General features: G+C 39.8%; 1 protein-coding gene across 3 annotated transcripts in view; it reads right to left on the reverse strand.

Moving 5' to 3' along the window:
- Nucleotides 1–27,764, reverse strand: part of LOC111155704 (synaptojanin 1) — an 87,379-nt gene extending 59,615 nt beyond the window's left edge. Inside the window, exons 1-6 of one of the 3 annotated variants that reach the window (XM_022516020.1) lie at nt 27,556–27,615; nt 26,928–27,039; nt 26,497–26,641; nt 5,426–5,512; nt 3,591–3,858; nt 353–578 (exon numbers count right to left, since the gene is read on the reverse strand). In XM_022516020.1, coding sequence (XP_022371728.1) covers nt 353–578; nt 3,591–3,858; nt 5,426–5,512; nt 26,497–26,620 — 705 coding nt within the window. In that variant the 5' untranslated portion in view covers nt 26,621–26,641; nt 26,928–27,039; nt 27,556–27,615. Of the gene's footprint in view, nt 1–352; nt 579–3,590; nt 3,859–5,425; nt 5,513–26,496; nt 26,642–26,927; nt 27,040–27,555; nt 27,628–27,666 lie in introns of those variants that run through there. The other 2 variants (XM_022516019.1, XM_022516018.1) reach the window with 2 other exon arrangements.

Genomic DNA, 27,764 nt, shown 5'->3' on the forward strand with positions numbered 1-27,764 from the left:
GTTTGATTTAATTTCACAAAAAAAGTTGTCTTTTTATTAAGACATTTTTATTAAGTTGTCATGCTCTATAACTGAAGATTTTAAAAATTCAATACCAAAATGTACAGCATTGACAACAGCATGCTAATTAGTAAAATTCTTGCTACTCATTTGAAGAGCCATATCTAAGTTTGTTTATAAATACGTTTGTCTCAGAGAAGCCTTCCTTAAGGCCAGTAAGTAGCCAAGAACAACCACAAGATGACATTACAGATGTGAAAAGGAGTTCTGAATCAAATGGAAATCTCTGGTTTTATTATTTTCTGGACCTCTCATCTAATACATGAATTAAGCAATATAAAACACTATATACCTGTTCTGTTTCTACAAAATTAGCGACGTGACCGTCATCATTTGTTCCCCGGACGTTAAACCTGGTCCCAGCTCGTTCACAGCTGAGTCTGGAAATGAGGCAAGCCTTTGCCTGCTTATGAGCAGCATAAATTGTTCTGATTTCTACTCCCCCACACATGAGGCGTAATAGCCAGTCATCACAATTCACACCATAGTGCTTGAGATGCAAGTGCAAAGACTGATTCCTAACAGAAAAAAAAATAACTCATTAGCTTACTGAGTACCCGATAACATAGCATAAGTATTAAAACAATGCTCCTGAAACATTAATTTAATGCTATTCAATTAAAAGGGCCTACAAATAAATCAATTCATTTACATTTACTATACTAGGAATCAGAAGAGAAGGCTAGATAATGCGATCCTTTGGCATATGACCTATAGGTCTACAGAAAAGAAGCCTATCTTTTATATGTTTTTAGTATCTGTGCCCCATTCTGTTGTCTTCTTATATAATATATATATAACCTAACTTTTCAAAAAAATGGATTTCATACACATATTCCCACCCCACTTTATAAAGCTCTACTCTTAATGCTCCACTTTAACAAAGCTATTTAATTTTAATTTAAATAGCCAATTGAACTAGCAGCTTCCATATCAATACGTGTCTAGAGTTTTCCATTACTCCAAATAGTTTAGCATTCTAGGTAACAGAGGGGGCCGTGTTTCCAAACCTTTCTGGAGCAGAAAGTTTTACTCAAACACAAGGAAGCTCCATGATTAGGAAACACATCAAAGCAGAGTCAGTATGGCTAAAGCAGGGACAGGGGCTGGAGTCCTGCTGGGCTGGCCACCTTCTCATCCTGCTGCCCGCCTCTTCTGGGCTCTCGACAGGAACCTTAGTCCTCCAAAAAAAGCATGTGGAATTTCCCAACCAACTGATCACCAAGGAAACTATACTATACAGGAAAACTTTCTGGTTGGTCTCTTCCGATAACAAAGGGTTATAAAAGTCAATTTTCTAGAATATTGAAGCTAGGTTCTTTGAGTTTTAAAACTCTTCTGTTTTATGCAGAAATTTTTTCTTAAGTACTCTGCGCTATCTTGCTGTCTTAGTCATTAATACACAGCACTACTGCTAGACCAGCCGTTGCCCAGCCCTTTTCCAAAGGGTACAGGCTGCAGGACAGGTAAAACAGAGAGTGGCCATGTGCAGTTCTGGTAAACCATCCACGCAAGAAAGCGTAATGTAACTGAGTGGTGAGATTACTGCTGGACTAACACTGAATCCAATGGCCATTATGTATTTTCAAAATACGACTTCAGTTTTCGTACTCTACCATTACCTACGTTGATCTGAGGCGAAGTTCAAACTTGGCCAGTGTATCCAGACACCACAGCGAGTCCCATGTCATGGCAGAGATACAGGCAACGTACTTGTCCCCATTTAAAAACAAGTGGGATCCTATACATTTGTGCAGGTAGAGTTTCTCCCTCTGCCATCGGCTGTCATTTTTCTTTCCTGTCAATGTGTTGCTGTTTTATTTCTATTTAAATTTACAAACAACTCTCAACTGGCAGCAGCTTCAAATCTCCAGTGGAACAACGTGACTTGGGTTTTGAGATAGGTGTTTGTGACGACAAAACTGATGTGGCCATATCCCAGGAAATAGTTCTACTAAGCCATGAGAGTAGGTACAGTAAATGCATAAAGCTTTCATTTTTCTATGCCAAGTGAAGCTCAAGAATGTCAATCCTTAGCAAAACTGCAAAAATGGTAAAAATCAAAACTCATTTTTGGTGACTCCTACCTGTCTCCTGCTAGATGAACTCCCTCAGTCTGTGACCTAAACTTGTTGCCACCTCCATCCTTAATTGAACTAACTAAATAAATAATTCCTACTGGTTAAACTTTGCAAATGTGTTTAATTGCTGATCATTGAGCCAATGCATCCACTCCTGCTTAAACTTCTAATTATGGCAGGAAAACTTTTATCTCTTAATCTAAGGAATTTGAGCGAGGAATGAGCAGGGCGGAGGAGGGACAAAAAGTGAGGCCAGCTGCCTGGCCCAGCTGTATCACCTTAAATTTTCAGGGATTTCAATGCCTCCTCCATCAGGAAAAGTGTGGGGCTGACATGAGCAGCCAGAGCTCTATGCCCATTCAGCTGCCCTCAACCCTTCCTTCCCCAGGCCACCGCCATCATCTCCTCCTTTGTGGGGCTCCAAGTCTCTGACTACAGTGCACTAGAGTCTTTTTTCATTCTGCCCTTGTTTCTCCTCCATGCCACTATGCCAGGCCAAAAAAGTTCCACACTAGCTACAAAGTTTCTGCTAAAATTAGTTTCTTGTCCTCACATTGTTGTTGGTTTTGAGCCCTCAGACAGACAGCCAGGGTGGATGGGTCAGACTCGATGTGCTACTCAAGTACCATGGGTAGATGGCGCAAGGGAGAGAGAAAGAAAATATACAGAAGGAACACCTTGAATCTGACCTACTAAGGGAGACCCAAGAGCTGAGAGTCCTGGACTTTGGCTTTACTACATGGAAACAGAAAGAAATATAATTGCTACGTGATGTCAAGGAAAAAAATCAACAGTAATGCTGGCTGTGAACAAGAGAAGCACTATTCTAGAAATCTGGTCAGCTGCAATAAAGCAGTACTGATTAGAGTCACATATGCCTACCCTTCATGGTACTTATAGTACAGCACATTTACACATGACGATGAAATACATTTGTTACCTACTTAAGTCTTCCTTTATTATAGAACAAAACTTTATCCTAGTATGCCACTTCTTCATAGTCTATCGCTCTTAAATCAAGTTTATCTACCTATAACCTTTAAAACTAAAAATAAGGCAATGTTGTCTTGGAGAAACAGTCTTGTCTCTGCCGGAGACAAGATCTCAAAACTAAGAAGAGTAAATATGGGTAATGTAATTTGATTATATCTAATTCATTCTTAGTTTTAACATAAGTATCTTAAATATATTTCAGAAATATATTTAAGTCAGTCTAGATCAAGGACAGCAAATGGGTCTCATGTCCCACGAGAACTTCAGTAAGCTGACACTGGATGTGTGACCCGCTCTACTGGATTCTGGAGCAGGAAAGAACGGTGTGCTCAACCAGCAATGCCCATCGCTACTGTCTCTGGAAATAACTGATGAACACGCTATGCCCCAAATCAAACTATTGCCCAGCAAGCGCATGACTACAAAGGGAAAAAAAAATGTTTAACACAAACTCACCAGAAAAATCTGTTATCAGTTGTGTGTTCTTGCATGCTACGATGTGCATTAAGACTCAGATCTAAACTGATTCCAGAGGCAGACCATGCAAAATAAAAGTTTCCTGAATTCAAAACTTTTCGCACTTCTGAAATGCGATCCTCATCTGAAGAATCAACTCGTAGCGATATAAATTCAGTGGAAGTAACTCGGAAAACTTCAGATTCTTGAATTTTTCCAACAGACATGCACCCGGTGACTAAGACCAGGTAATGTAACATGGTATCACCTGCAAAAACCAAAGAATTAATTGGATTAAAAAGTCCCAATATTTTTCAGATTATTCAGTGTCTCCCAACTTTCTTGTCATGTCTCCAACTTTTTAAATCTGACAGCATGGTTATTTTAAACTGCCATGGACATGTTTATATTTACAACTGGATTTTGGCAGAAGATGAAAAAAAATCCTTGCTTAAACACATTTAGTATAACGCAGCATTTAAACATTAACAGAGTATCTCACATTGATGAAATTATTCCTCTACTAAATCTGGGGATATTCAAAATTTATCCAGTAAAAAAAAAAAAAAAAAAAAAAAAAAAATATATATATATATATATATATATATATATATATATATATGTTATCTTCCCCATCTTTCTTTTATGATTGCCAGGAAATCCAGATAAGACAATAAATGTGGGAATTCTTTGTAAATAGCACAGTGAAAAAAAAATGGAAAAAATATCAGTGTGAGCTGCCGCTGCTGACACATGAACAGAAAGCCCCTGCTAACAACTTATAAAACAATTTGGTTTACGAAAACTTTCACAGAGATTTTTCACTCATTTTGACAAAAATCCTATGAAATTAGCATGAAGGCGAAATTCAGCAGTGGTGTACTCTGACAGTGGGCTCGGAGCAGGCAACCGTGGCCCTGAATCTTGGCTCCACCCCTCATTATCTAGACCAAGTTCAGTGTCTTAACATAACCAACCTGAGATATTCTCCTTCATAAACCAGGATTAAAATAAACCTCGCTGGACTGTGAGGGTATACCTGAGACAGTATTAGTTAAGCATCTAGGGATAGTGCTTCTTACATTCGAGAGATTCATAACAAATGACAAATCTCCACTTTACACACCAGCGCTCCTCAAAGTATGGCACATGAGCTGTCACAGTGAGAAGGGTGCTTGTTCTGGAATGGAAACCAACTACCTCACTGTTTAGTTTGGCTGACTTTTTTTTTTTTTTCCTAGTAAGACTTTATCAGTGATGGAAGCCATGTGTTGGTTTGCATGATGGCGCAAGCTCCTTATCTCATCACAGACCAGTAACAAAATGGTTCACGGACTGGAACCAGCCTTGGGCCACACCTGCAGCCATGCTATACAGACAAACTGCTAATCACAAAGGTTACTCTGCAGCCCACGGTGACATTAAGTGGCAGAGAGAGACTCAAGCTGAGACCTTTTAAATACAAAGCAGATGTCCTTTCCACTATAAACCAGAGCAATCAGCGTGGTTCTCACTAGGACATCTTTTCCTAAAACACTGCACCAAAACCAAACAAAAAAGGGTAATACCCTGATTTTCTCTTTTGACAACAGATACCGATTTTAAAATGTTTAAATAGGACAATGTCTCTGGAACTTAAAATCACAAGAGCCTGAGTATGTAGCATGCCTCTGCAACCAACAAACATTTTCCCAAGATTAGCATAATTAGGGTTTAAAAGATGTTACCGTGCTTTTAGCTCAAATACAGAGTATGGAATTATATATAAGCAGTCTCTCAAATCCTTAGAATTAAAAATATGGAAAAAGATGAATTATATTGAATAATGAACTTACCAAGATTTAATCGTAAAACACCTAAGAGTCCATATGCATCCAGTACTTTGGAGTATGTACCCTTGATTGCCTCTTTTTCTGCAGATGCTACAAAAAAAAATTTTCAGGGTAAGAAAAATGGCCTGAAACATCAGATTCTATTTAGCTATAAAGCCAGAGTCTCAAACAAAAGCTGCTAAATCGAAATCTGATTTTTTTTTTTTTTAAGTAGGCTGCACACCCAGTATGGAGGCCAATGCAGGGCTTAGAATTCACAACCCTAAGATCAAGACGTGAGCTGAGATCAAGAGTTTGACAGTCAACTAACTGAGCCATCCAGATGCCCCTGAATCTGATACTTAACCTAAATGTTTCACATAAACTATTTTCTCAACTAGTAACTCAATTGTCCTACTTGAAGAGTCAACAACCTGTCCCAGCACCATTGATGAATTAATCCAGCTTCTCCCAATGATCTGAAGTACTGCCCTGAATAATACTTGCATGTTTTGGAGGTTGTTTTTGAATCTTCTTCTTTGTCCCACTGATATGTTTGCCCATGTTTACTACCACCACTACCCTAGGTTATCATACCCCTAGTGAACATTATCCAACTCTTTTACCTACAATCTTTCAGAATCTGGCCTCAAACTCCTCTTACTGCTTCTGCTTCATTTATCATTACTCCCTTCTCCCTCCCACAACCTGCGTTCTATGCTCTCATCACACTAAACTGCCCGTAATTAACCAAATGCGCTCTTTTACACCCCAGCACCTTTGCACAACTCTAACTTTCCTCCTGCAAGGCTCCACTTAACCTTCACCTTATATAAACTTCACCCAAGGTCACTTTCTGGAAACCTCTCTTTACCTCTACAGGCACAGTTCTTTCACAGAACTCCCTCTCCATGTTGCCGAAACGTTTCCTATAGACCCATCACTTGTCTTTCCCATTAACCAGCCTGATCCTAGAAGGCGGAAGGGAACACTGTCCTAAGCATCCTGTCATCCCTGACATTTAGAATCAGGCTTGAAACACAGATGACAAATGTTGAAATGATAAAAGCTAATGGCAACACTTGACAACAGAGTTTAGTGTAGGAATGCAGATCTTCAGTTTGGCCTTTGTCTTGATTCATTTCTTCATAACGTTGATGTTATCTAGCTGTTGAATATACCCCACAGAATCATATTCCTAGGTCAGGCTGTTGTGGTTGCTCTATTGAAAAACAAAAACAAATCCTGAAACTTTAAAGGAAAACTCTTCCTAGAGCAAATATACTTATTAAAAATTTGACCAAAAAACTCCAAAGAAATATAAGCCACAGCGAGCATCTCAAAGGACAGTTCCAAATAATTCTAAAGTCCACCAAATCCAGAAAGGAGGTATGATCCTCTTTCTCACTCTCTCCTTTCTCTATTTCATTCCCCCTCTACTGTTCTCCCTTTCCACTCTCTATCCCACACTGCCAACTCACCACCTGGCTGACTAGTTCACTCCTTATTTACCCTCATCTCTTGCCCCGTACCCCCTTTTCCTTTCCTCATTCATCTCCTATACAGAATTACAGTACATTTCAGCAATAGTATGTGTTCCACATTAGAAAAGCATGTTATGGGGCCTCTGGGTGGCTCAGTAGGTTAAGCGTCTGCCTTTGGCTCATGTGAGGATCTCAGGGTACTGAGATCGATCCCTGAGTGGAGCTCCATTGAGCAACCTGCTCAATGAGGAGTCTGCTTCTCCTCCTCCCTTTGCCCCTCCCCACCCCAGCTAGTGTCCGCTCTTTCTCTAATAAATACATAAAATCTTAAAAAAGAAAAGAAAGCATATCATTAGATCCTTATGACCTTCCCACTTCCTGTCAATCTTTATGGCTAAAATATATGGCCATATATGATATGGCTATCTTCTCTGCCTACTGCTTTGCCGAATACTCCTGAGTTCTTTGCATTAGAGAGCTTTTCCTTTCCCCCCAGAGCTCTTCTCCAGGGTTCTACAGACCATCTCATCTTCCCTGCCTCCTTCGCCTCTTTTCAGACCATCTACTCATAAGCCTTCTTCCTAGTTAACCCATTTCTGTCTTGGAGTGAGTTGTGTTCTGCTAGCTGGCAGAACACGCTAAAACTAATTATTCAATTAATCACTCAATTAGCAGATACTGTCATAATTCTCTAGCATGATCATTATTAAGTGTGGGCCTTTACCTTTATCAAAGCACCCCGAATGAAATTAGGGAGTAAGATTTCCCTAGGCCATTAAAGTTATGGGGATTTGTATTTCATTCTGCATTCGTAGAGTTCTTTTTATGATTACACCATATGCTTAAATAACAGTTACTGCTAACATTAAATGACAAGTGACACATATACAAAATGTCATATTAATTTTAATTATATTTTGTAAAGTAAATCAGGATTGCCCGTCCCTAAACACTCCCTCATTAAGAGTACTGTATACATTAAGGCAAACATTAGGGGCGCCTGGATGGCTCAGTTGTTAAGTGTCTGCCTTTGGCTCAGGTCATGATCCTAGAGTCGTGGGATCGAGCTCCACATCGGGCTCCCTGCTCCATGGGAAGCCTGCTTCTCTCTCTCCCACTCCCCCTACTTCTGTTCCCTCTCCGGCTGTGTCTCTCTCTGTCAAATAAATAAATGAAATCTTTTTTTAAAAAATGAAGCAAATATTAGAGACTTGTTATATCTCTGATGACAGAAGGCATGGCTTCCAGGGCAAATTATTAGAGTTTTAGAGGTTACATGCTCTATGTATTTAACATCACTAATATAGTAAAATATAGATATTACTAAATGTATCCGTTTCAGCACCTAAGTCATTATTTAGGTTCAAATACCAGCAAGTAAGATTAAAAAGAAAATGAGTTTTAATATTAAGCCATTACCCTCCCTTAAAAACAACAAAAAAGTCATTTTATAACTTAAATTACCATGCAACAAAATGGTCTCACTTCTAATAATATATAATAATGATCTTTTCATTAACTGTGCTCCAAATACGTGAATATGTCACGTCTCTCAGGCCCCATGAAGACCCATCTATGAAACTGTCATCTGATTCAAACATGACAACAAGTGTCATGCTGCTTATTTACACTTTTATATTATATTCTAAGACTCAGGAAACAGGCCTACACACAAGCATACAATTTAAACTGAAGTGCTTATTCTTAGGTAAAAGTATGCTAAAGGAAAGGAGAAATAATTTGAAGAATAGATATCACTTTTCTTCCAAGGAATTTTTTGCTTTCTCCTCAAACTATTAAATGAAATTTTAGAGTGATGAATGACGTTTCAGCTGAGCTCTCTGTATATTGCTTCTGTAGTGCTTAAGACAGTAACTAACACACATTATTCAATTTTCACAACACCCCCAGGGGCAAAATTACAACTATTTCCCTCTGACATGAGGAAACAGGCTTAGAGACATTATCAATTTGTTACTAACTTGCCTAAGCTTCAACAGCCCAAGTCAGAGAATGCAGCTTCAGGAGGGAAGGGATTTTGCCTAGTTCACTGCTCTATCCCTAGGGGCCTCGCTCAGTGCCTGGTGCTCAGCAGGAGTTCAAAAATTTTGTGTTCAATGAATTTGTCAATGAAATTTCAGAGCCATATACAATTCTAACTCCAGACACTTCCAATTCCCTAAGAGAAAACAGTGTTTTCTTCCTAAACATTTTTTATGTAAAAGACTGTAGATGTTTTCCTGTTCGTCCGTACATGCTTCACAGGCTTGGGGTGGAACTGAGGGAGGTCTTTTGCAGGCTGACAGAGCCCAAGCAGAGTTAGAACAACGGCCCCGTGCGTGGATTTGAAGAAGAGGCAGGAAGAGAGGGCATCCACCTGAGGGATAAGTCTGAGTGGGGTGAGGAGGATGGTGTCCACCAGGGATGCTGGGAGTTGCCTGGTATGGTAGTTGAAGCTTGGGCAAGGGAGGGAGTGCAGGGTGCCCTGCAGGGAAGCCCAGGGCAGGGTGCTGGAGCCCATGGGCCGAGGAGGGCACCCGTATGTTGGAGGAGGCTGCAGAGGCAACAGAAGAGTGGTTGGTCCTAGAAGGGAAGGATCAGGATAATGGGAACCAGGTTCCTCACTGTCAGAGAACGAGAGTGCAGTACGGGAAGAGAGAAAACTAGAATGGGCACTCCGGCCTTGACTGAAATTGGAATTACCAGTGTGAACTCGTAGTTTTCCAGATGGACTGAAAACATGGATATAAGTGGGTGTGTGTAACCATTTATACATATTCACACATAATTACATCTTCTCCTTAGCCCTGTCCATCGACAGGGCCTGAGATCAGCAGTATTCCAATGGCGATAACCACAGCCAGCACCCAGATCTTGCTTTCTAATACCATTCTCCACTGTTAAGGACTCCTTGGAGAAATGGCTGGTAACAGGGCAAAGGCAGGCACAAGATGAGCCTGGAATATATTCTTGTGCCAGAAAGAAAGTACTCGAAGAATAATGGAGACGTGCCATCAAAATACAGAAGCCAGCTTAAAGGGGCTTCTACTCGAGAAATCTGGAACAATTTGAGCTTTAAAACAAATTATAATGGGAACAGGATTACAGCACACCGAAGAAGGCCATAACCAGAAGTGTGATGAGTAATGGGGACGTTTATAGGCTCTCGAAGTACCTGACATCAAAACACTTTTTATACGAGAGAAAGGCGTCTTCCAGGGACCATCTTAACCAAAGAATCAGAGTGAACACCCAACGGTAATGGGACAAGACAAAATCGTGTGCCCCCCGACAGGATACCATGGAAAGGACACAGCACCACTTTGGTAATATTCCTGCTGATACAGAAACTCAACCTGAGCATGAGGAGCCATGAGATAATCTCACAGTGATGTACACTCTGCAAAACAACTGGCCTTCATCTCCAGAAGTTTTAAGGTCATAAACATCAAAGATTGAAGAACTTTTCCAGATTTAAAGGGAATAAAGCGGCATGACAATTAATAAAATGACAAATCCGAACTGTATCTTTTTGCTATTATGAGTCATTGGGACAACTGGTGAACTTGAATGGACTCTGAGATTAGACAGAAGTACAATGTAAACTTTTTTGATGGTTATATTGTAGTTATGAAGGAACAGTTCTTTCTGGGAAATAAGTAACAGTATTTGTGGGTGATGGGACATCATGTCAGCAAGGTATTCTGAAATAATTCAGAAAATAGTTCTTTGCACTGAACTTCAGCTCTTCTGTACCTTTGACAGTGTTTCCAAATTTTTAAAGAATTGAATGTAATCATCAAAAATAAATTTTAAAAATACACATGCACTTTCCTAAATTAAGAAGCTTTTATCTCTACATAGTACTAAGATAAACTCTTATAGTACTATGTTATCCCCTCCCCATACATTTTTTTTTAAGATTTGATTTATTTATTTGACAGGCAGAGAGTCATGTGGAGAGAGAGGAGGAAGCAGGCTCCCTGCCGAGCAGAGAGCCCGATGCGGGACTCGATCCCAGGATCCTGAGATCATGACCTGAGCCAAAGGCAGAGGTTTTAACCCACTGAGCCACCCAGGCACCCCTCCCCATACATTTTTTAATAGGGAAAAGATCCTCTTATTTTATGAAACTCCATGAAATATAGAGAAATACATGATGTAAGAGGGAGAGACTTAATTAAATTACTGTCCTATTTCTCTGGTAATTTTTAATTCTAGAAAATAACCTGGGAATCTTCCACCACGTAGAGATTATTTAAAATAAAAAAGCCATATTACTTTAAAATAATGTGTATAACTTTTAGATAAAACACAGAATGTACAGATCGTTCACTCACTCATCCCCATCTTTCCTTTTCCCTAATACTTTCCCCTTGCATCCTACACGGCAGCCAAAATGAATAAAAAAGGAATGATGGGTGGCTCCTTCTGTGCGCCCCACATTGTTTTCCCTCTCCCTTTGTTCACAGTGTCCTTTCCATCTGGAACACCCTTTAATCATCTTTGTGTTTCCAAATATCACCCATCCTTCAATACCTAACTAAAATGCCTCTTCCTTCCTGAAGTTTTTCCCTGATCTTGCTGGAAGTAGATCTTTCTTCTCATTGTTTTATAGCTCATTCACTTTAATACGAATAGCAACGGAAATTGTCTCATTTTTTTTTTAAGATTTATTTATTTATTTGAGAGAGAGAGCGCGTGCGCGCACATGCGTGGATGTGTGCACACAAGCTGGGGTGGGAAGAGCAGAGGGAAAGAGAAAAGGAGAGAGAGAATCTCAAGCAGATTCCCTGCTGATGGGGGAGCCCAACCTACAGCTCCATCTCACCACCCTGAGACCATGACCTGAGCCAAAATCAAGAGTCAGACACTTAACTGACCCACCCAGGTGCCCCTCATTTCTTTTTATCTCAATGCAATACCAACCTAACCACAGATGCTGAACACCAAGACTATTAAGTATTCATCTAATAGACAAAAAAATCTGGGAGGCTGTAGCACAAAAGGGAATGTTTTGTGAGTTTTAAAATAATACTTAAAAAGATAAACATTTAACTTTACGACCAGCATCCGAATGCCCTAAGTTTAACAATTCCTCACAGGGACATCTGGAAATTTTCAAATGTGATTATCTATGGCGGTACCTCTAGTGGCGTGAGGGTGGGAATGGGAAGGTGGGGGTAGGGAAGACAGGCCTTGTTAAACGATTTCTAACCAGGGCTTAAACTAGTGGAGTTTACGCAATGGTAGGATGTGTCGAGAGCCCCGAGGAAAACAGAGTGAAAGAACGAGAGGACACAGGAGTTCAGGGGATATGGTGATACGAAGTTCAGGTTACTCCTTGCCAGGGCTGTCTTTCAAGGTATCTACTGGGCTTTCAATGAGGGCAACAGCCTGCTCTGCGCTTTTTTTTCTCCTGTTCATGTTCATGTTGTTTAGTAAATAAGATGCTAGGAAAAACAAACTTTTCTTTTTTTACAAGTTACTGATTTCTAACCACCATCCAGACCTTGAGCAGCCCAGCTCAGGTAAGGAGGCCTGTACCTCTTGAGCTCACCTGTTCAACATGTAAAGTAAGGGAGAGCCCAACTCCCAGAGTTACTGCCCTAACACTGCAGGGAAGACGACTACCTAACTCCCTCAAAGGCTTATTTTAAGGAGAAAAGCTCTTCTCTCTTCTCTTATCATGCCCAACACTACCATTCACTAGGCCTTCAATTTCTTCTTAACTTTCCATCTAATGTGAACATGTAGTTCCTGAGACATAAAGCGACCTTATGCATAAATCTATAACTACATTTTTCAACGCATCCGTAGAACTGCTAATCTGAAGGTCCTCTGATTCCAATCCTAGTGAATATGTGAATATGAATAAGGTCATGGAACAGAATTTAAAGCAAAATAAAATATGTGCCATAAACACTTATTCTCATAAAAAATATTTATGGATGAAATTACATGATATCTGGAACTTACTTTAAAATAAGTGGGGAGGGGGAACTAGTGGACAGGGATATAGATAAACACAAGGGTCCAGGAGTTGATAATCATTGAGGCTGGGTGACAGATATATGGAGTCGGTGAAACTACTCTCCCTTCTTTGATAAATGTTTGATACTTCCCAAAATCAAATGATAAAATTTATTCTGACAACATTCTTTGGCATGCTGGGTAAGGTCAGAAAGAAGAGAAAACAAGGTAACTCAGGACAGGCAGTAAGAGCGGAGGCTACTGGAACTCTAAGCAATCCGAGAGGTGCTTTCCTTCAATTGCTCTAGACCACAAGTATACGCGTCAAAAGCTCAACGGGCACGCGGGCTTTCATGATCTGAAAGGAAGCAGTAAGTCCGACTGCCTGTAGAATGACCCCATAGGGCATGTCTGGGTGGCGGTGAAGCATGCACCTCTTGATTTGGGCTCAGGTCATGATCTCAGGGTCATGGGATGGAGCCCTGTGTCTGCGCTGTGCTCGGTGTGGAGTCGGCTTGAGATTCTCTCTCTCCTCCTCCCTCTGCCCTTCCCCCTACTTGCATACGCAAGCACGTGCTCTCTCTCTCTCCCTCTCTCCAATAAATAAAGTCTTAAAAAAGGAAAAAAAGGATGACCCCAGAGACCACTCTAAGGCCGTCATATAATCATCAAATGATAAATACATAATAAATTGGGAAGGAAGACTCTGCAATTCCAGAATGGAGACCCCAGGAAAGGTAAATACTGCTGAGTATAAATGTTTTCCTTACATTCATCCTAAATCACTTAGCTTTAGTATCCTCCTCTGTTGAAAACAGCCTTGGAGAATAACGAGCTGGCCCTGGCTCATCACAGAAGAGGTTGAGGAATACTGAAAACTACACTAAGCCATGCAGTGGTCATATCCAACACCTTAATTCAGACGACTTAACTCACTCAGTATTTTAGCTCTGTGCTGCTTTCAAAGTTCTTATAACCGAACAAATTATGACTGAACATAGGCCTAACCTACGTTTCCTACCAAAGCGACAGGAAAGGAATGAAGAGAGAAGCTACAGCGATGATCTATTTAGAGACTACAGAAAACACTCAAGAGTATAAATATATCAATTGGCCTTTATCAAAACTTAATATACTTTTTGTCCTCTAGCATGTTACCCAGCACCCTCCTTTGCTGGAGTGACTTGCTTTTATAGCACTGTATCATATGACATAATCGGTATTATTCAGCATTATTGGTATCACATTCTCTTCTCAAATTAGAATATCAGGCAAAAAAATGAAGCATAAGCTCATCTCTGGAAAGTCAGATGAAAACACAAGCATATACCTATTTCTTGGTTCTCATGACTGTGACTCTAAAACAGAGGTTTATTAAACACAGGATAACTGGTGATCAGACCTGCACAGCCAACTCTACCACCTGAACAGAAAGAAACAAAATTCACTTATTATCTAGGATCCCCAGGTGATTACAAAGTCATCTATTTTAAACTTCAATGGTACTGAGGATTAAGTTTAAATGTAAATTTCTCTAACTTCTGACAATTACAATAATTCAAACTAAACAGGGGCGCCTGGGTGGCTCAGTGAGTTAAGTGGCTGCCTTCCCTCAAGTCATGATTCCAAGGTGATGGGATCGAGCCCATCGGGCTCCCTGCTTGGCAGGGAGCCTGCTTCTCCCTCTCACTTGTGCTCTCTCCCTCTCACTTGTGCTCTCTCCCACTCTCTCTCAAATAAATAAATAAGATCCTAAAATAACAATAATAATAATTCAAACTAAACAATGAAGCTACCTAATGAAGGTCCTGCTAACGCAATGTCAGCTGTGGCTCCAACCTTCCAGACGGGCAGCAAACTGTCTTTTTTTTTTTTTTTTTAAGATTTTATTCATCTATTTGACACACAGAGAAAGATCACAAGCAGGCAGAGAGGCAGGCAGACAGAGAGGGGGAAGCAGGCTCCCTGCTGAGCAGAGAGCCCGATGCAGGACTCGATCCCAGGACTCTGAGATCATGACCTGAGCCGAAGGTAGAGGCTTAACCCACTGAGCCACCCAGGCGCCCTGCAAACTGTCTTTTTTCAGCTGATACTCCAGACCAAACTAGAGAAAGTCATTAAGAATGTGAAAGCAAGATTACACATTAGTATGCTCTTCCTAGAATCACAATTTGCCTGTGGTTGCGAGCACTGCAGTTTGTGGTCGGCTTATTTGCATACAGGTATCACTTTGGGGTAGTACCAGAGAGCCTCTCGTCAGAGGATCCTAGAGACGGTGCAAAACAGGCCACTCATTTTCAAAAGAAAAAACTAAGAATTTAGGTGATTCATCCAAGATTGTGTAACTACCTGGCAGTAAAGCCACTTTCCATTTTATCATACATAAAAAGAAAAATTGTTTTAAAAGGAAAAGGTTCTCTTTGTAGAATTAAAAACTTAAAATTCCAGTTGAAAGACATTAAACTCTCCAAATTGATGTTCTGTATAAACAGCAAATCCCCATGCAGGCAACATTTCAAAATAATTCACTCATTATGTAACAAGTATTTATTGAATGCTTACCATGTACCAGGACACTGGCAAAGTTCTACAAAGAAAAAAAGCCAGTGCTCTGACACCTTCTAATAGGAAGATAGCTATTATGTAAGTAACATATGCAAAATCATAAATGATAGTAAGTACTATGATGGAGTTACGACAGAGTACAACAGGAAGACCTAATTTAAAATTATTGGGGGGACAGCAATGGATAGGCCTGCCTGCAGATGTGCCCTTTAAGTTGAAATCTGAAGAATAAACAGGAAGTTAGCCAAATGAAGAGTGGAGGGAAAAACATTCCATGCAACATACAAATACTTTATGACCCAGCAATCCCTTTCCTAAAAATACATCCAACAGAAATGTGTACGTATGTGCACCAAGACATTTATAAGCATGTTCATACTAGTATCATTCATAAAAGAAAGAATTAGAAGCAAATGTCAACAGAACCAATACTGGAATATATATACCATGGAATACCACATAACAATGAAAACTACTGCCACCTGCTACAACACAGATGATCTCCCAGACAGAGAACACTGAGAGAAAGAAGCCGGCCCCAAAAGAATACATATTGAATGATTCCATTTACGTTAAGTTAAAAACTGGATAAAACTAATCTATGATGTAAGAAGTCAGGCAGTGATCATCTCTGCAAATCATGGCAGAGAGAATAACTGGGGAGGAATGCGAGGGAATCTTCTGGAAAGCGAGTAATAATGTTTATTTCTCAACCCGGCAGTGATAACATGGATGTGCTCATTCTAATAACTCATCGCATTCTACATTTATGATTTACGTATTTTTCTAAATGCATGAACACATTTTTAAATAAATACTGAGCAGAAGAAACAGCATATGTGAAGGCTCTGAGATCAGAAATAATTTGGTACATTCAGAACTAGAAGGCCAAAGTGGCTGGAACACAGAAACCAAGAGGCAAAATAGTCTTAAGACTGAAGAGGGAGGCAGAGACTCAATGATTTAATGCAGATCATCTTAAAGAGCTTGTATTTTAAGTTCCAAGTGGTCAACCATGAAAGGGGCTTAAACAGGGAAACAATATGATCTAAATTGTGTTTTTAAACAGACTGGAGAGTGGGAAAGGGGAGTGGAAACAGGGAGATCAGTTAAGGAGGCTATAGTAATGATCCATGAAAGGCACTACAGTGGCCAGACAGTAGCAGAACGAGCTAAAATGGTGACTTGCGTGGATTCTCAATGAAATTAGAAGGTTGGGCACACTGGACATGGTAATTGAGTGAATGTGTGAAGCTGGAGAGGAGGAGGTATAGAGGATGACTCTTAACTTCTGGTTTAAACAACAAGGTTGATGGATTGCAATCCACTATGATAAGGAAGACCGAAGGAAGAGCAGGTCTGAAGGAGAGCAGAGATCAATGCGACTATTAACCCAGTATCTATTCCAACCTTTCCATACTGTGTAGTCACCATTCAGGTTGGGGTATCATGGAAACCCAGACAATGATAGTAATTTCTACCTTATTTTGCTAATCAATAGCCCAATGCAAATTACTTATGATATTTCTACAACCACAGCAACTCAATCAGGAAAATCAGTTTGATCCAGTGCAAGGGGAAGTGCATGTTCCTTTTGTGGGTTCCAATCCATTCTCTCTGATGGAAAAAGCTGGATTTCAACTGTGTCATCCAAAACAAGTAATTATTCTACCCAGCTCTGTATCAGTCCCACACAGCTTTGCAACATCTACAAATCTGGTAAATATACTTTCCATACATTCCCCAAGAGAATGATGAAATCATTCAACAAGATAAGCAAAAGACATGGGCCCAGTGTTGACCAAGGACAGACCACTAATGAGCATGGATACAAAATTAGCTAGGAATTTACTTACTTATAAGATTCATTCTTCCTATACTTCACACAAGGTTCTTAGGATTACAAAAACTTTATTTACCTACATTTCAGTAAGGTACTCAACAGACTACGCCATCCTATGGTCTACTAGTGAACAGAATATGAAACTATATAAAATGAGGTTCAGGAGGTTGTCAGAGAAGGCCAGATAGGGAGATGGGACTTTCATCCCTAACGGCCAGTAATAAGATACCACCCACCTTAGTGTTAGTGTAGATACAACTCAAAATAAATATTGGTAAGAGCTAGTTTATGTAAGTAAACACACTTTATATTTAAAGTTATATAAGAAAACTATAAATGGAAGTGAATATTTTAATAAGCATAACATTCAATATATAGTAGTATTTTATGTTTAAGGCAATAATTCAATCAGAAATATTTCCTTCCTTCCTTTTTTTCCCCTTTCCTTTCCTTCCCTTCCCTTCCTTTTTCTCCCTTCCTTTCTCTCTCTTTCTTTCCTTAGTTATCTCAATATCATCCAGGAATTTAAAGAACCTAAGTTTCAACCTAAATGAACAGAGTAATTAAATAGTGTCCAATTGGCCAACAAGTTAATCCATCTCCCCAAATGCCATATATACTCACAATAATGCAACTAGTTCAGTGGCTGTGAAATGCACTCCAGTGTGAACACATGCTTATGTAACATAACAATGGCTTATCTTTGCAAACTCTATTTTAGTAGAAAATGATAAAACACAAATTCTTATTTTCAACCATTAAAAAACCCAAGCAGATTTAAATTGTCACCAATAAAAGTATAATATTCAATTTTTAAAGCTGTACCTCCTTTGGGCATGCTAATTACAAGGCTCACACCAAATGCACTAGGCTACCCTATTTCGTTTCTTTCAAAAGCACAGTTTTTTAAATTTTGTTTAATTACTTTCAAAAACACAGTTTAAATGTAACTAAGTGATAAAATTTCACTGATTTAGACTATACCACCTCAGAATTGTTGAAAATGTCGGTACTAGATGCAAAGAAAAGCTGTACTATTTAAACTGCTACCCATTATACTTGGCTTATATTTTTTTCAGCCTTTGGGTATCTGAAAAAGTCTTTACGTCATTTTAATTGTGGTTGGGCACAGAGTCCTAGGTGTACGGTTTGTTTTCTTCGTCTTTCAGTGCTTTCAAGATGTTGTTCTATATCCACTGGCTTGGATTGTTTCTGAAGAAAAGTTTATCATTATTCCTATGTCTTCTTTCTTCAGTCTTTTCTATTATGTCTTTTCATATTCAGTCAATATGTGTTTTTTCTTTATCTGTTTTTAAGATTTCTCTCCATATCACTGGTTTTAAGCAATTTGATAATGTAGTTTGCTTCATGCTTCTACTGCTTGGGGTTCATTTAGCTTCTTGGATCTGTGGATTTATAGTTTTTATCAAATTTGGAAAACTGTCAGCTGTTATTTCTTCAAACTTTTTTTTTGCTTCAACCCCCTCCTTCTAGGATTCCAATTACCCATATATATTGGCCATATGTTGTTTTCCAGCCCATTGATGGCTCTGTTTATCGATTTTAGTCTTTTCTCTGTGTTTCATTTTGAGTAGTTTCTATTATTATGTCTTCATATTCACTAATTGTTTATTATGCAGTGTCTAATCTATTAATCCCTATCAGCGTATTTTTTTTCATTTCAGAGAAGTTATTTCTATTTCCATTTGATTTAGGTCTTTCATATTTTTCAGGTTTCTTTTTTTAAGATTTAAGATTTACTATATTAATTAATTAATGATTAGAGAGAGAACACAGAGGAAGAGGGAGAAGCAGACTCCCTCCTGAGCACAGAACTTGACACGGGGCCCGATCCCAGGACCCCCGAGATCACCACCTGAGCAGAAGGTAGATGCCCAACCAACTGAGTCACCTAGGGCCCCCCACCATGTCTCTTCTTAATGTGTTTATTCTTTCCCCTACTCCTTGGACTTATGGAGTATATTTACCATAGCTGTTATGACGTCCTTGTTTATTCATTTGTTTTTTGAGAGAGAGCATGCGCATGAGCCGGTGGGAGGGATAGAGGGAGAGGGAGAGAGAATTTTAAACAGATTCCATGTTCAGGGCAGAGCCCAGTGTGGGGCTAAATCTCATGACCCTGAGATCATGACCTGAGCTGAAATCGAGCCAGATGCTTAACTGACTGAGCCACCTAAGAGCCCCTCCTTGTTTATTAATTTTAACATCTCTTTCTACAGATTGACTTTTCTCCGCATTATGGGGTGTGTTTTCCTGTTTCTTTGCATGTATGGCAATTTTTAATTGAATGCCAGACATTGTGATTTTGTTACAGAGTTGAATGCTGGCTATATGGATATATACTTTGTGTACATGTATTCTTAAACTTTGTTCTAAGATACAGTGAAGTTTTTTGGAAATTAGGTTATTTGGAAACAGTCTGATCCCTTTGGGTCTTGCTTTTAAGCTTTGTCAGATAGGACCACAGAAGCCTTTAGTCTAAGGCTACTCTGCCTCATTACTGAAGCAGTATACCCTTTTGAGAATTCAACCCAATTCCCAGAGTACCATAATATTTCTCCATTCTGGCTACTGACAACTTAAATACTCCCAGCCCTGGGTGAGGTTCAGGAATTTTTCTTCCTGCTGCTTTTGGTGGTACTTTCCCTGCCTTGGGTAGTTTCCTTCCACACCAGCAGTTACCAGTACTCAGCTGAAATCTCACGCGGAACCCTCTGCACATTTCTGAAACTCTCTGTGTAGCTACCTCCTCTTTGGTCCTGAGAATTCTCATTGCCTTGGCTTCCACAAATTCCCTACTCTGTCTCCTCAACTCAGGGAGACTGCCGGGCTTTCTCTGGGTGTATCTCCCTGTTACTGAAAGCCGGAAGCACTCCAGGTAATAAGCAGAATGATCAGCTCACGCCTTTGTTTCCCTTCCCTCACGGATCAGTGCCTCCTGCCACCTGTTGTTCAATGTCTGAAAACTGTTTCTTTATTTTTATCTTTATTTTATTCTTTGTTATGTAAAGTGAGAGGGTCCCTATTTATACCATCATGGTCAGAAGCAAAAAAATCCTATTATAGTCTTGTACTAGTTATATTTTATAAGACAAGTTAGAATACCTGGTAGACCTGAAATTATATAATAAAGTCACATAATGGGATTTTATTGTTCAATGAGAGACACACTGTGCTTCCCCTTTTATTTTCTCACAGCAAAGTTAAGTGCTTCGTTAGCACTTAGGAACTAATTTGGCTCTACGTTAACAAGCAAATTCTGCTAGCTGGCCCAGGAGTGAAATGTTAATTTTTTTTAAAGCATAGATATTTAAGTTGCTGTTTACTTTCTTTTCTATCAAATAGAACATTCCAAAAATTACTTACAAAAGGAAAACGAATTTTTGCAAACCTAACACAAAGTAATATGTAACAAGTCTAAATCTCATCATTCTGTGCAGAAAAAGTCAACTATAAAAAGTCACTTCCCTCAACTTGAATTTTTTTTTCTTAAAAAGAGACAAGATACTGCAACTTAATCTAAAGGGCAATCATGCTGACTGCCAGCATTTGGCAATTAAAAAAACAAAAACAAAAACAAAAACCAACTATACACACTGCTTGTCATCACCACCTACTACACTTGTTATCCAAAATTTTAGAATCTGACATTTAACTTGGCTCAGCAAAGCAACTTTATATTTTTAATAACCTTACTCTAAATCAAATCATGTTCCCTCTCTAATATATTAATAGTTTGTAGGCAAAAACAAAGCAAGTTTAATACTTCCCTCATTAGAAAATGCTACCAATTTCACTCTTAACTTTAAAGCCGCTAGTGGCATTCCCTTGTTTTTGCTCTTCCTTCCCTGACCCCCAGAATAACAACCACCACCCTCACAGCAACACAATCATTAAAGTAAAAAATCAAATGGTAGACTAGGTCATCAGAGCAGTTATTTTCTCTTTCAAGCCTCAGTTTGTACATCTGTGAAATAGAGATGAAAACACAACCCACAGAATTAAATGGAATCAAGGGTGCCCAATACCACATCTCCCTCAACTGTAGGCTGAGATGCTCCAGGACACTTCAACAACCTCCCATAAGAGCTGCAGGAGATTTTTAATTTAAAATACTCAACCGATGTTGCGCTGCCCAAACTATTGGCTTGAGGTAGTTCAGAGTTTTCACATTAGACTGCAATACATTCCCTTGATGATACCATATCTTTGTAAAGCTGGGTTTTCAGTAGTTGCTGTGATAAAAAGCAAATACCACTCTAAAATCAATGTGGAACAGGAAATGAGGGCGGAGCTGTCCAGTCTGATTCTAAGGCTTAAAAGGCTGTTCAATGCTCAACAGGTACATACATATCCCATTAGTAAGTAACTGGTTATTTATGAAGGAAATAAGTTATTTTCCATTTACTTGCATTATTTTTTTAAAAATAGCTACTAGAGTTGTTAAGGCAGACGTATTTAACGTTTGGACCTAATTATTTAACAAGCGGAACTGTGGCCTGGGGGTGCGGTGAAAAACTTAATGAGACACCATGAAACAATAAAGTTTAGGAACTTCTGGCTTAATGTTGTGACTGGCAGAGGAAGCTTTCAGGAAATGGCAACGATTATTTCACTATTATTACTTCCTTACAGTGTGCAGTTTCATAGAAAAGTCAGTGTAATCCACATTCTGTAACAAAGATCTCCAGAATGTTGTCCTGCAGTTTTATGGCTCATATTTCCATAAAGAAAAAATTAGGTGAATGAAGAAACTCAGATGAACAACGTGGGGTAAAACTAGGTCCAGAGTATAGTGATACGGCCTTGCCATCTAGGAAGTACATGATTTGGGTCCTGGCTGAGTTGGAAAGCTTGAAAATAATCTTTCCACTAGACAGAAGCAATTAATTCTTACTTCCATAGTAGCATATATTGAAAAGCTCTAATACTAAGAGTTAGGAATTTATATCAGCATCTTCCATCTCATCTTTAAGACGGGTGATCCATAACTTCTGTTTCTAGAATCATCCTTCATTTCCCATATTGACCTTCTCTTCCCTTCATTTTCTACTTAGGATACAATTATGAAGTAAATTATTTACTTCTGCTGAAGCATGAGATGGGTTGAAAAATAATGGGCCAGCTCGTGAGCTTAATGCATGTTTGGTCAGACTGGCTACTTGTCCTTCCTGTTGTCGTCTTTTTGTGTGCGTAACTATAGAAAGAGGATGAAAAATGAACCTGAAACAAAACTGGTAGGTGTCTTTTTAAATCTCCTATTTGTTTCCAACGAAAAACAACCTGTAGTGTTATAACTTGCTGACCATCACACTTGCTTACACTGGTCCAGACACAGTAGACTAGTTTACACAGAGAACACACTTGCTACACTGTACATCTACATGTCCACAGACATCAAATTTCAGTTTAATTAAACAGTTTTCTGGACTGATCATTTTTAATGCCTTTTATAGCAGCAGTTCAGTCAAATAGCAATTCTTTAAAAGATTAAAAAAATAAGTTTTATTAAAAAGTACTGTAATTCTGAACATAGAATACTGTATTTTTGTCAACTTTGTAAGCTAGTTTAGGTTAATCTTCCTCCCCAACTACTCCCCCCGCCCACCCAGGGCACTAATTTAGCCATTTATTCCCTCAGTGAGCAAAACACTGTAGTAAGCACTAGACGTACAGAGATTACTACAACATGGGTCTTTTCCTCAAAGAGCTCAAAGAGCACAGCGCCCAGACACAGAAGCGCCCAGACACAGAAGTTCCACAGAACCTGAAAGCACTGTATCAAAAGTGCTATGGGACCATTAGCACTTGGTTCAGGCTAAAGTTTCAAGAAAACTAGTCATTAGCCCAATAACAGTCAATAATAGCATTAAAATTCATGGAACACGGTTACTTTGGATAAAATTTGTAAGCTAAGAATGTTATCCCATAATCTATCCTAGAAAGGCCTATATAAATTATGCTCAGAATGATCATCCCAACCTAATTACATCAGAATCTCTAGGGAGCTGGAGCCCAGGCAGCCGCATTTATAACCCCCCACCCAGTGATTACGATGCGCATCCAAGGCTGAAAACCACTGGCTCACTAATAGATGAAGTCATTGTATCATGACTGATTTAAGTTTAGAAGCCTGGCAACATACAGACAGATTCCTAAGGCTAGATTTGTAGAAGAGATTCCTAAGGCTAGATTTCCAATTTCAGATCATGGCTCTACAAAGATCCATGATCTGAAATTCTTTTTACTGTGTTTTCACTTGCACCTTATTTTTTGATATGTGCTAGTCATACAAAATAGAAGGTTTTATGTTGGGTATCTCTTGCACTTCTGGCATAAACCAAGAAAAATAAGTGACTGTCAGTCCCCAATGATAGGTACTACCTAAGATGTCTGATTTTGTCAACTTTAAAGCCAGAACAAGTGGGGCCTGCAGAAATCATAACTTTTCGGTGCATGACTGAGTCCTGCAAGGGTCACTTTTACCATCTACTTCCAAAAAGAACACCTGCACATAACCATGCAGAAAACCAAAAGCCAGCACTTAAAAAGGATTTATCCTGGGATATGGACTGAGTTCTAGACAAATGAAAAAAAGGAAGAAATAAGAGTGAGATCGGAGTGGGCGGTGGGGCAGGTCCTCAGGAAGAAAACTTGAGAGAGAATACAGGCTTGGATTGGAAAGATAGAGAAAAGCATTCTAGCAGTCGTGAAGGAAGAGAGTGTTAACAGGAACAGCATGATGAAGAGAGAAAAAAAACCCGGTACCCTGGGAAAGCACTAAGGAGACACAAGAATCTCCTTAAAGGAGACCAACATCCACGCTGGACAAACAGGGTGGGGCCACGTTATGGAAGACCTACATGGGCAGGTTGAGGATTTTAAACTTAACCTTACTGAAAAATGGGGTTCTACTTTGGCTTAATGTCGTACATGATTTGAGAAGATTCTTCTTGCTGATTAATAAGCATAATGTATTGAGATTAAAAGGGCTGGGATTATTGAAGAAAAAAAGAACACCTCAGTACCTTCCAAACACTGCTCCCTGAATACAACAGGCATTTAAGAAATGTGAGATTTTTAAAAATGAACTCTACAGCACAATATGCACCTTGATACTGCTCCCAAATGAATGTCAAATTAATTTTCTAAGTCAAACGATTTATAAAAAGGTTTGCTAGCTCTTAATATTCATATTTTAAGTTATTACCATAAAGTTTATTATAGGAAAGCTAACAACATACCCACAAAATTATATATCCATTTGTGCTTTTACCGAAAAAGGCAATATTTAACTTTTTCTCTTGACAGAACTGCTTATGCAGTCTAAATCTAAAGAAAATAAATATAATCAGTAAATGTGAAGACAGTATTTTTAGTATTTTTTCCTTAAAATAAATGATAATGCCAAAATGGACGGTTTAGGGAGTTTGCCTTCTTAACCATTATTTGGCATAAAAGAGAGCTGCTGGACATTTGGAAGTATGATTATCCTTAGGTTTCCTAAGAGTAAAATATAACAATAATCCTAATAACTATGGGTAATGCATACTGTGTAAACATGTGACTCCCTATTATTACCAGTAACCACAGTTGAAGAAACGTTTAAAATCTAGACAAATTAGAAAATCAGGTAATATCACCAAAAAAACCCACAAGCAGCTAAAAAATATTTCACAACTAAACCAAACCATTTCCCCCCAGATATTTTTAATTAAGAATTCATCAGTATAAGAATTATATTTGTAGCATGAAAAAATAGACTATGCAAACTAATATTATAGCAAGATTATATTTCAGTTTATTTAAATATAAAAAACAGTTTGAATTAAGTCCACACTAAGTATAACCCATCTTATTAATACTTGTTTCTTAGAACACAAATAGCTCTTCCTGCTCACTCAAACCATGTTACTATATGTACCAAAACCATATACATTTCTTATACATTACACTCTGCTTAAGCTTTTCCATTATGTCACTACCCTTTTTTCCCAGTCAGGATAAAATTTTATTATTTTTAGAATATTAAGATCAGGTTAACATTTTAATAGGTTAATATTCTGTATGCAGAAGTTAGGGTCTTATGTACTCTTCACTTACTGAATCTGAAGAAAGTTTAACAGTTTAAAATATCTAGAGCCTTATATTTGTAAGTATGACTTTTTTTTTAAGAGGCTTATTTGAGAGAGAGAGAGAGAGAGAGCGAGCCCGCACACAAGCAGGAGTGGGAGAGGGAGACAGAATCTTGAGCAGACTCCCTGCTGAGCACAGAGGCCAACGCAGGGCTCAATCCGACCACCCTGAGACCATGACCTGAGCCAGCATCAAGAGCTGAATGCTTTGCTTAACTGAGTGTGCCACCTAGGCACCCCTGTAAGTATGACTTTCAAATGCTATTTTTAATTTATAAAATATGACCAGTAGCTAAACTGATGCTAACAAGGCAAAAACATGGCAAAAAACAAATAGCTATTACTAAAAAGCCCTTAAAAACACAATCACATTTCAAATAACTCCAAGCTGGAGTTATCTGCCAAAATCTTAAATCAAGAAAGAAAATTAATATTCAAATTAATGTATTTATTTTTAACTTCATCCATCTGTCCAGAAAATAACCTAAACCATTCTAATCCACTATTTTGCTTGTGGTGCAGCAGTCCTTTTCTTCAGATTATCAAGGATAATTTTTTAAATGATGTGAAATCAATCATATTCTCTCAAGAAATTTTAGAAGTTTACAATTCTCTTAATAAAAATGGAAGGGCCTCACCATAAGATACTCCCAAAAATATCAGATAAATAAGTACTCTTATAGTTCATTACTGTAACTGATATATAAGAAATCCCATTCATTACAGTAAAAATGTCAAGCAAGCTTTTACGGGTTTATGTGACATGATATAAACTGTTAACAGTAATTCTTTGGAAAGCAAGATCTTCTTTTAGAAAGAGCCAAAGAACCCAAGAAAGCAAAAACCTGTAACCAAACGTGCATTTCCCCTGAACCCCCAAAAGAAACCTGCAGCAGGGGACAGAAAAGAAAATGGAAGTTTAAAATAAGGTTTGATGAAAAGAAAATGAAAACATCATCTGCTTCAGGAAATACAGTGAAGGGGTTGTCGGGGTCTTCTCTAGAGAACGGCTGAATCCGATTGTTTCAAATCAAAACAGAGACCCAATCAGTTGGGCTAGGACAGATGACTTACAAAGCACAGCTACAGCCCCAGACTCGAACATGAGACATTCCTCCTTATGCCTAGTTTCCACTATGAGACTGAAAGGTGGGGGATCCAATTTGTGATAGATCCGAAATCCTTTGCTGAACGCCATTCTCCTTTCTTCAGAGGAGCCCTGCGAAAACCAAGCAAAGCAAATGAAGCTAACGTTTCCTTCTGCAGCAAGGACTGCAAGGCATCCAGAAGTCCCTCCCTGCCAGGTTTGGGTGGGGGGTGGGGTGGAAAAAAAGGGGGAGCTCAGGGACAGAATGGTTTATTCCAAAAGATAAGCCGTCACTTAATTTTACCAAAAGCCAGAGGAAAAGCTACCAATTCTCACTCCAAGGGAACCTAAGGTTCAATCACGCTTAAGTCCACCAACGGTTTGGCTAAGATGAGTTTCCCGTTTACTTCATGCTTACCAAAAACGAAAGATTTTTGAGCGTATTTCGTTCGGACTTGTTTATCAGCTTCCTGCTTCTGGATTTGTCACTACGTGGAAAGGGAACCGATTGGGAAACTTCAAGCCGTTCCCTGGCCGGGGAAGGAGAGGAGGTGGGAGGGAAGGTGAACGAGGCTGCTTCAAAGCTCCTTAAGGGGCAGGAGGGAAAGGATTACCCGACACGAATGGCTCTCCCGGGGGCGGCAGAGAAGGGCAAAGGTAGCGGCACAGGTTAACGCTGCCTCCCGCCCAGCCGCAGGCCACCGCCGGCTGCGGGGACGGCAGGCGGGAGCCCGTAAATATGAATGGCCACCCGGGAAGACTCACGACACGGACCTGACCGGGGCTCCTCGGGGGTCCCGGACAGCCGACCCCCGGGAAAGCGGCTCCTTCCCAGGGGGACGAAGCCGCCCGGCCGCCCAATCCCTCCATTATGCGCCAGAGGCGATGACCCGGCGCCCAGACCGACTTGGTTCCTCTCCCGCGGACAGCCTTGACAGCCGCTGTCACCACAGCCCCCCGCCCGACGCAGCGCCCCGCACGACCCGTAGTCTCCTCACAACCCCGCCCGCCCTCCCCAGCCAGGGCTGCCCTCGGTCGCCCCTCACCGTTCCCGCCCAGGCTGCGGCGGGGAGGCTGCTCAGGAAGCGTCCGCCCGCGCGCCCGGCTGCCGGTGGGTCTGGCCGCGGCCGCTCCCCGCCCCCCGCCGGCTTGCTCACCTCTTCCTCGGGCTCCTCCTCCTCCTTCTCCCGCAGCCGCCACCGCCACAGCCGCCGGAAACGTCACTTCCGCTCCAGAGGGCCCATCTCTTCCGCAT

This window comes from Enhydra lutris, unplaced genomic scaffold (genome assembly GCF_002288905.1).
Source record: "Enhydra lutris kenyoni isolate GAN:26980312 unplaced genomic scaffold, ASM228890v2 scaffoldscaffold43, whole genome shotgun sequence".
Classification (NCBI taxonomy): domain Eukaryota; kingdom Metazoa; phylum Chordata; class Mammalia; order Carnivora; family Mustelidae; genus Enhydra; species Enhydra lutris.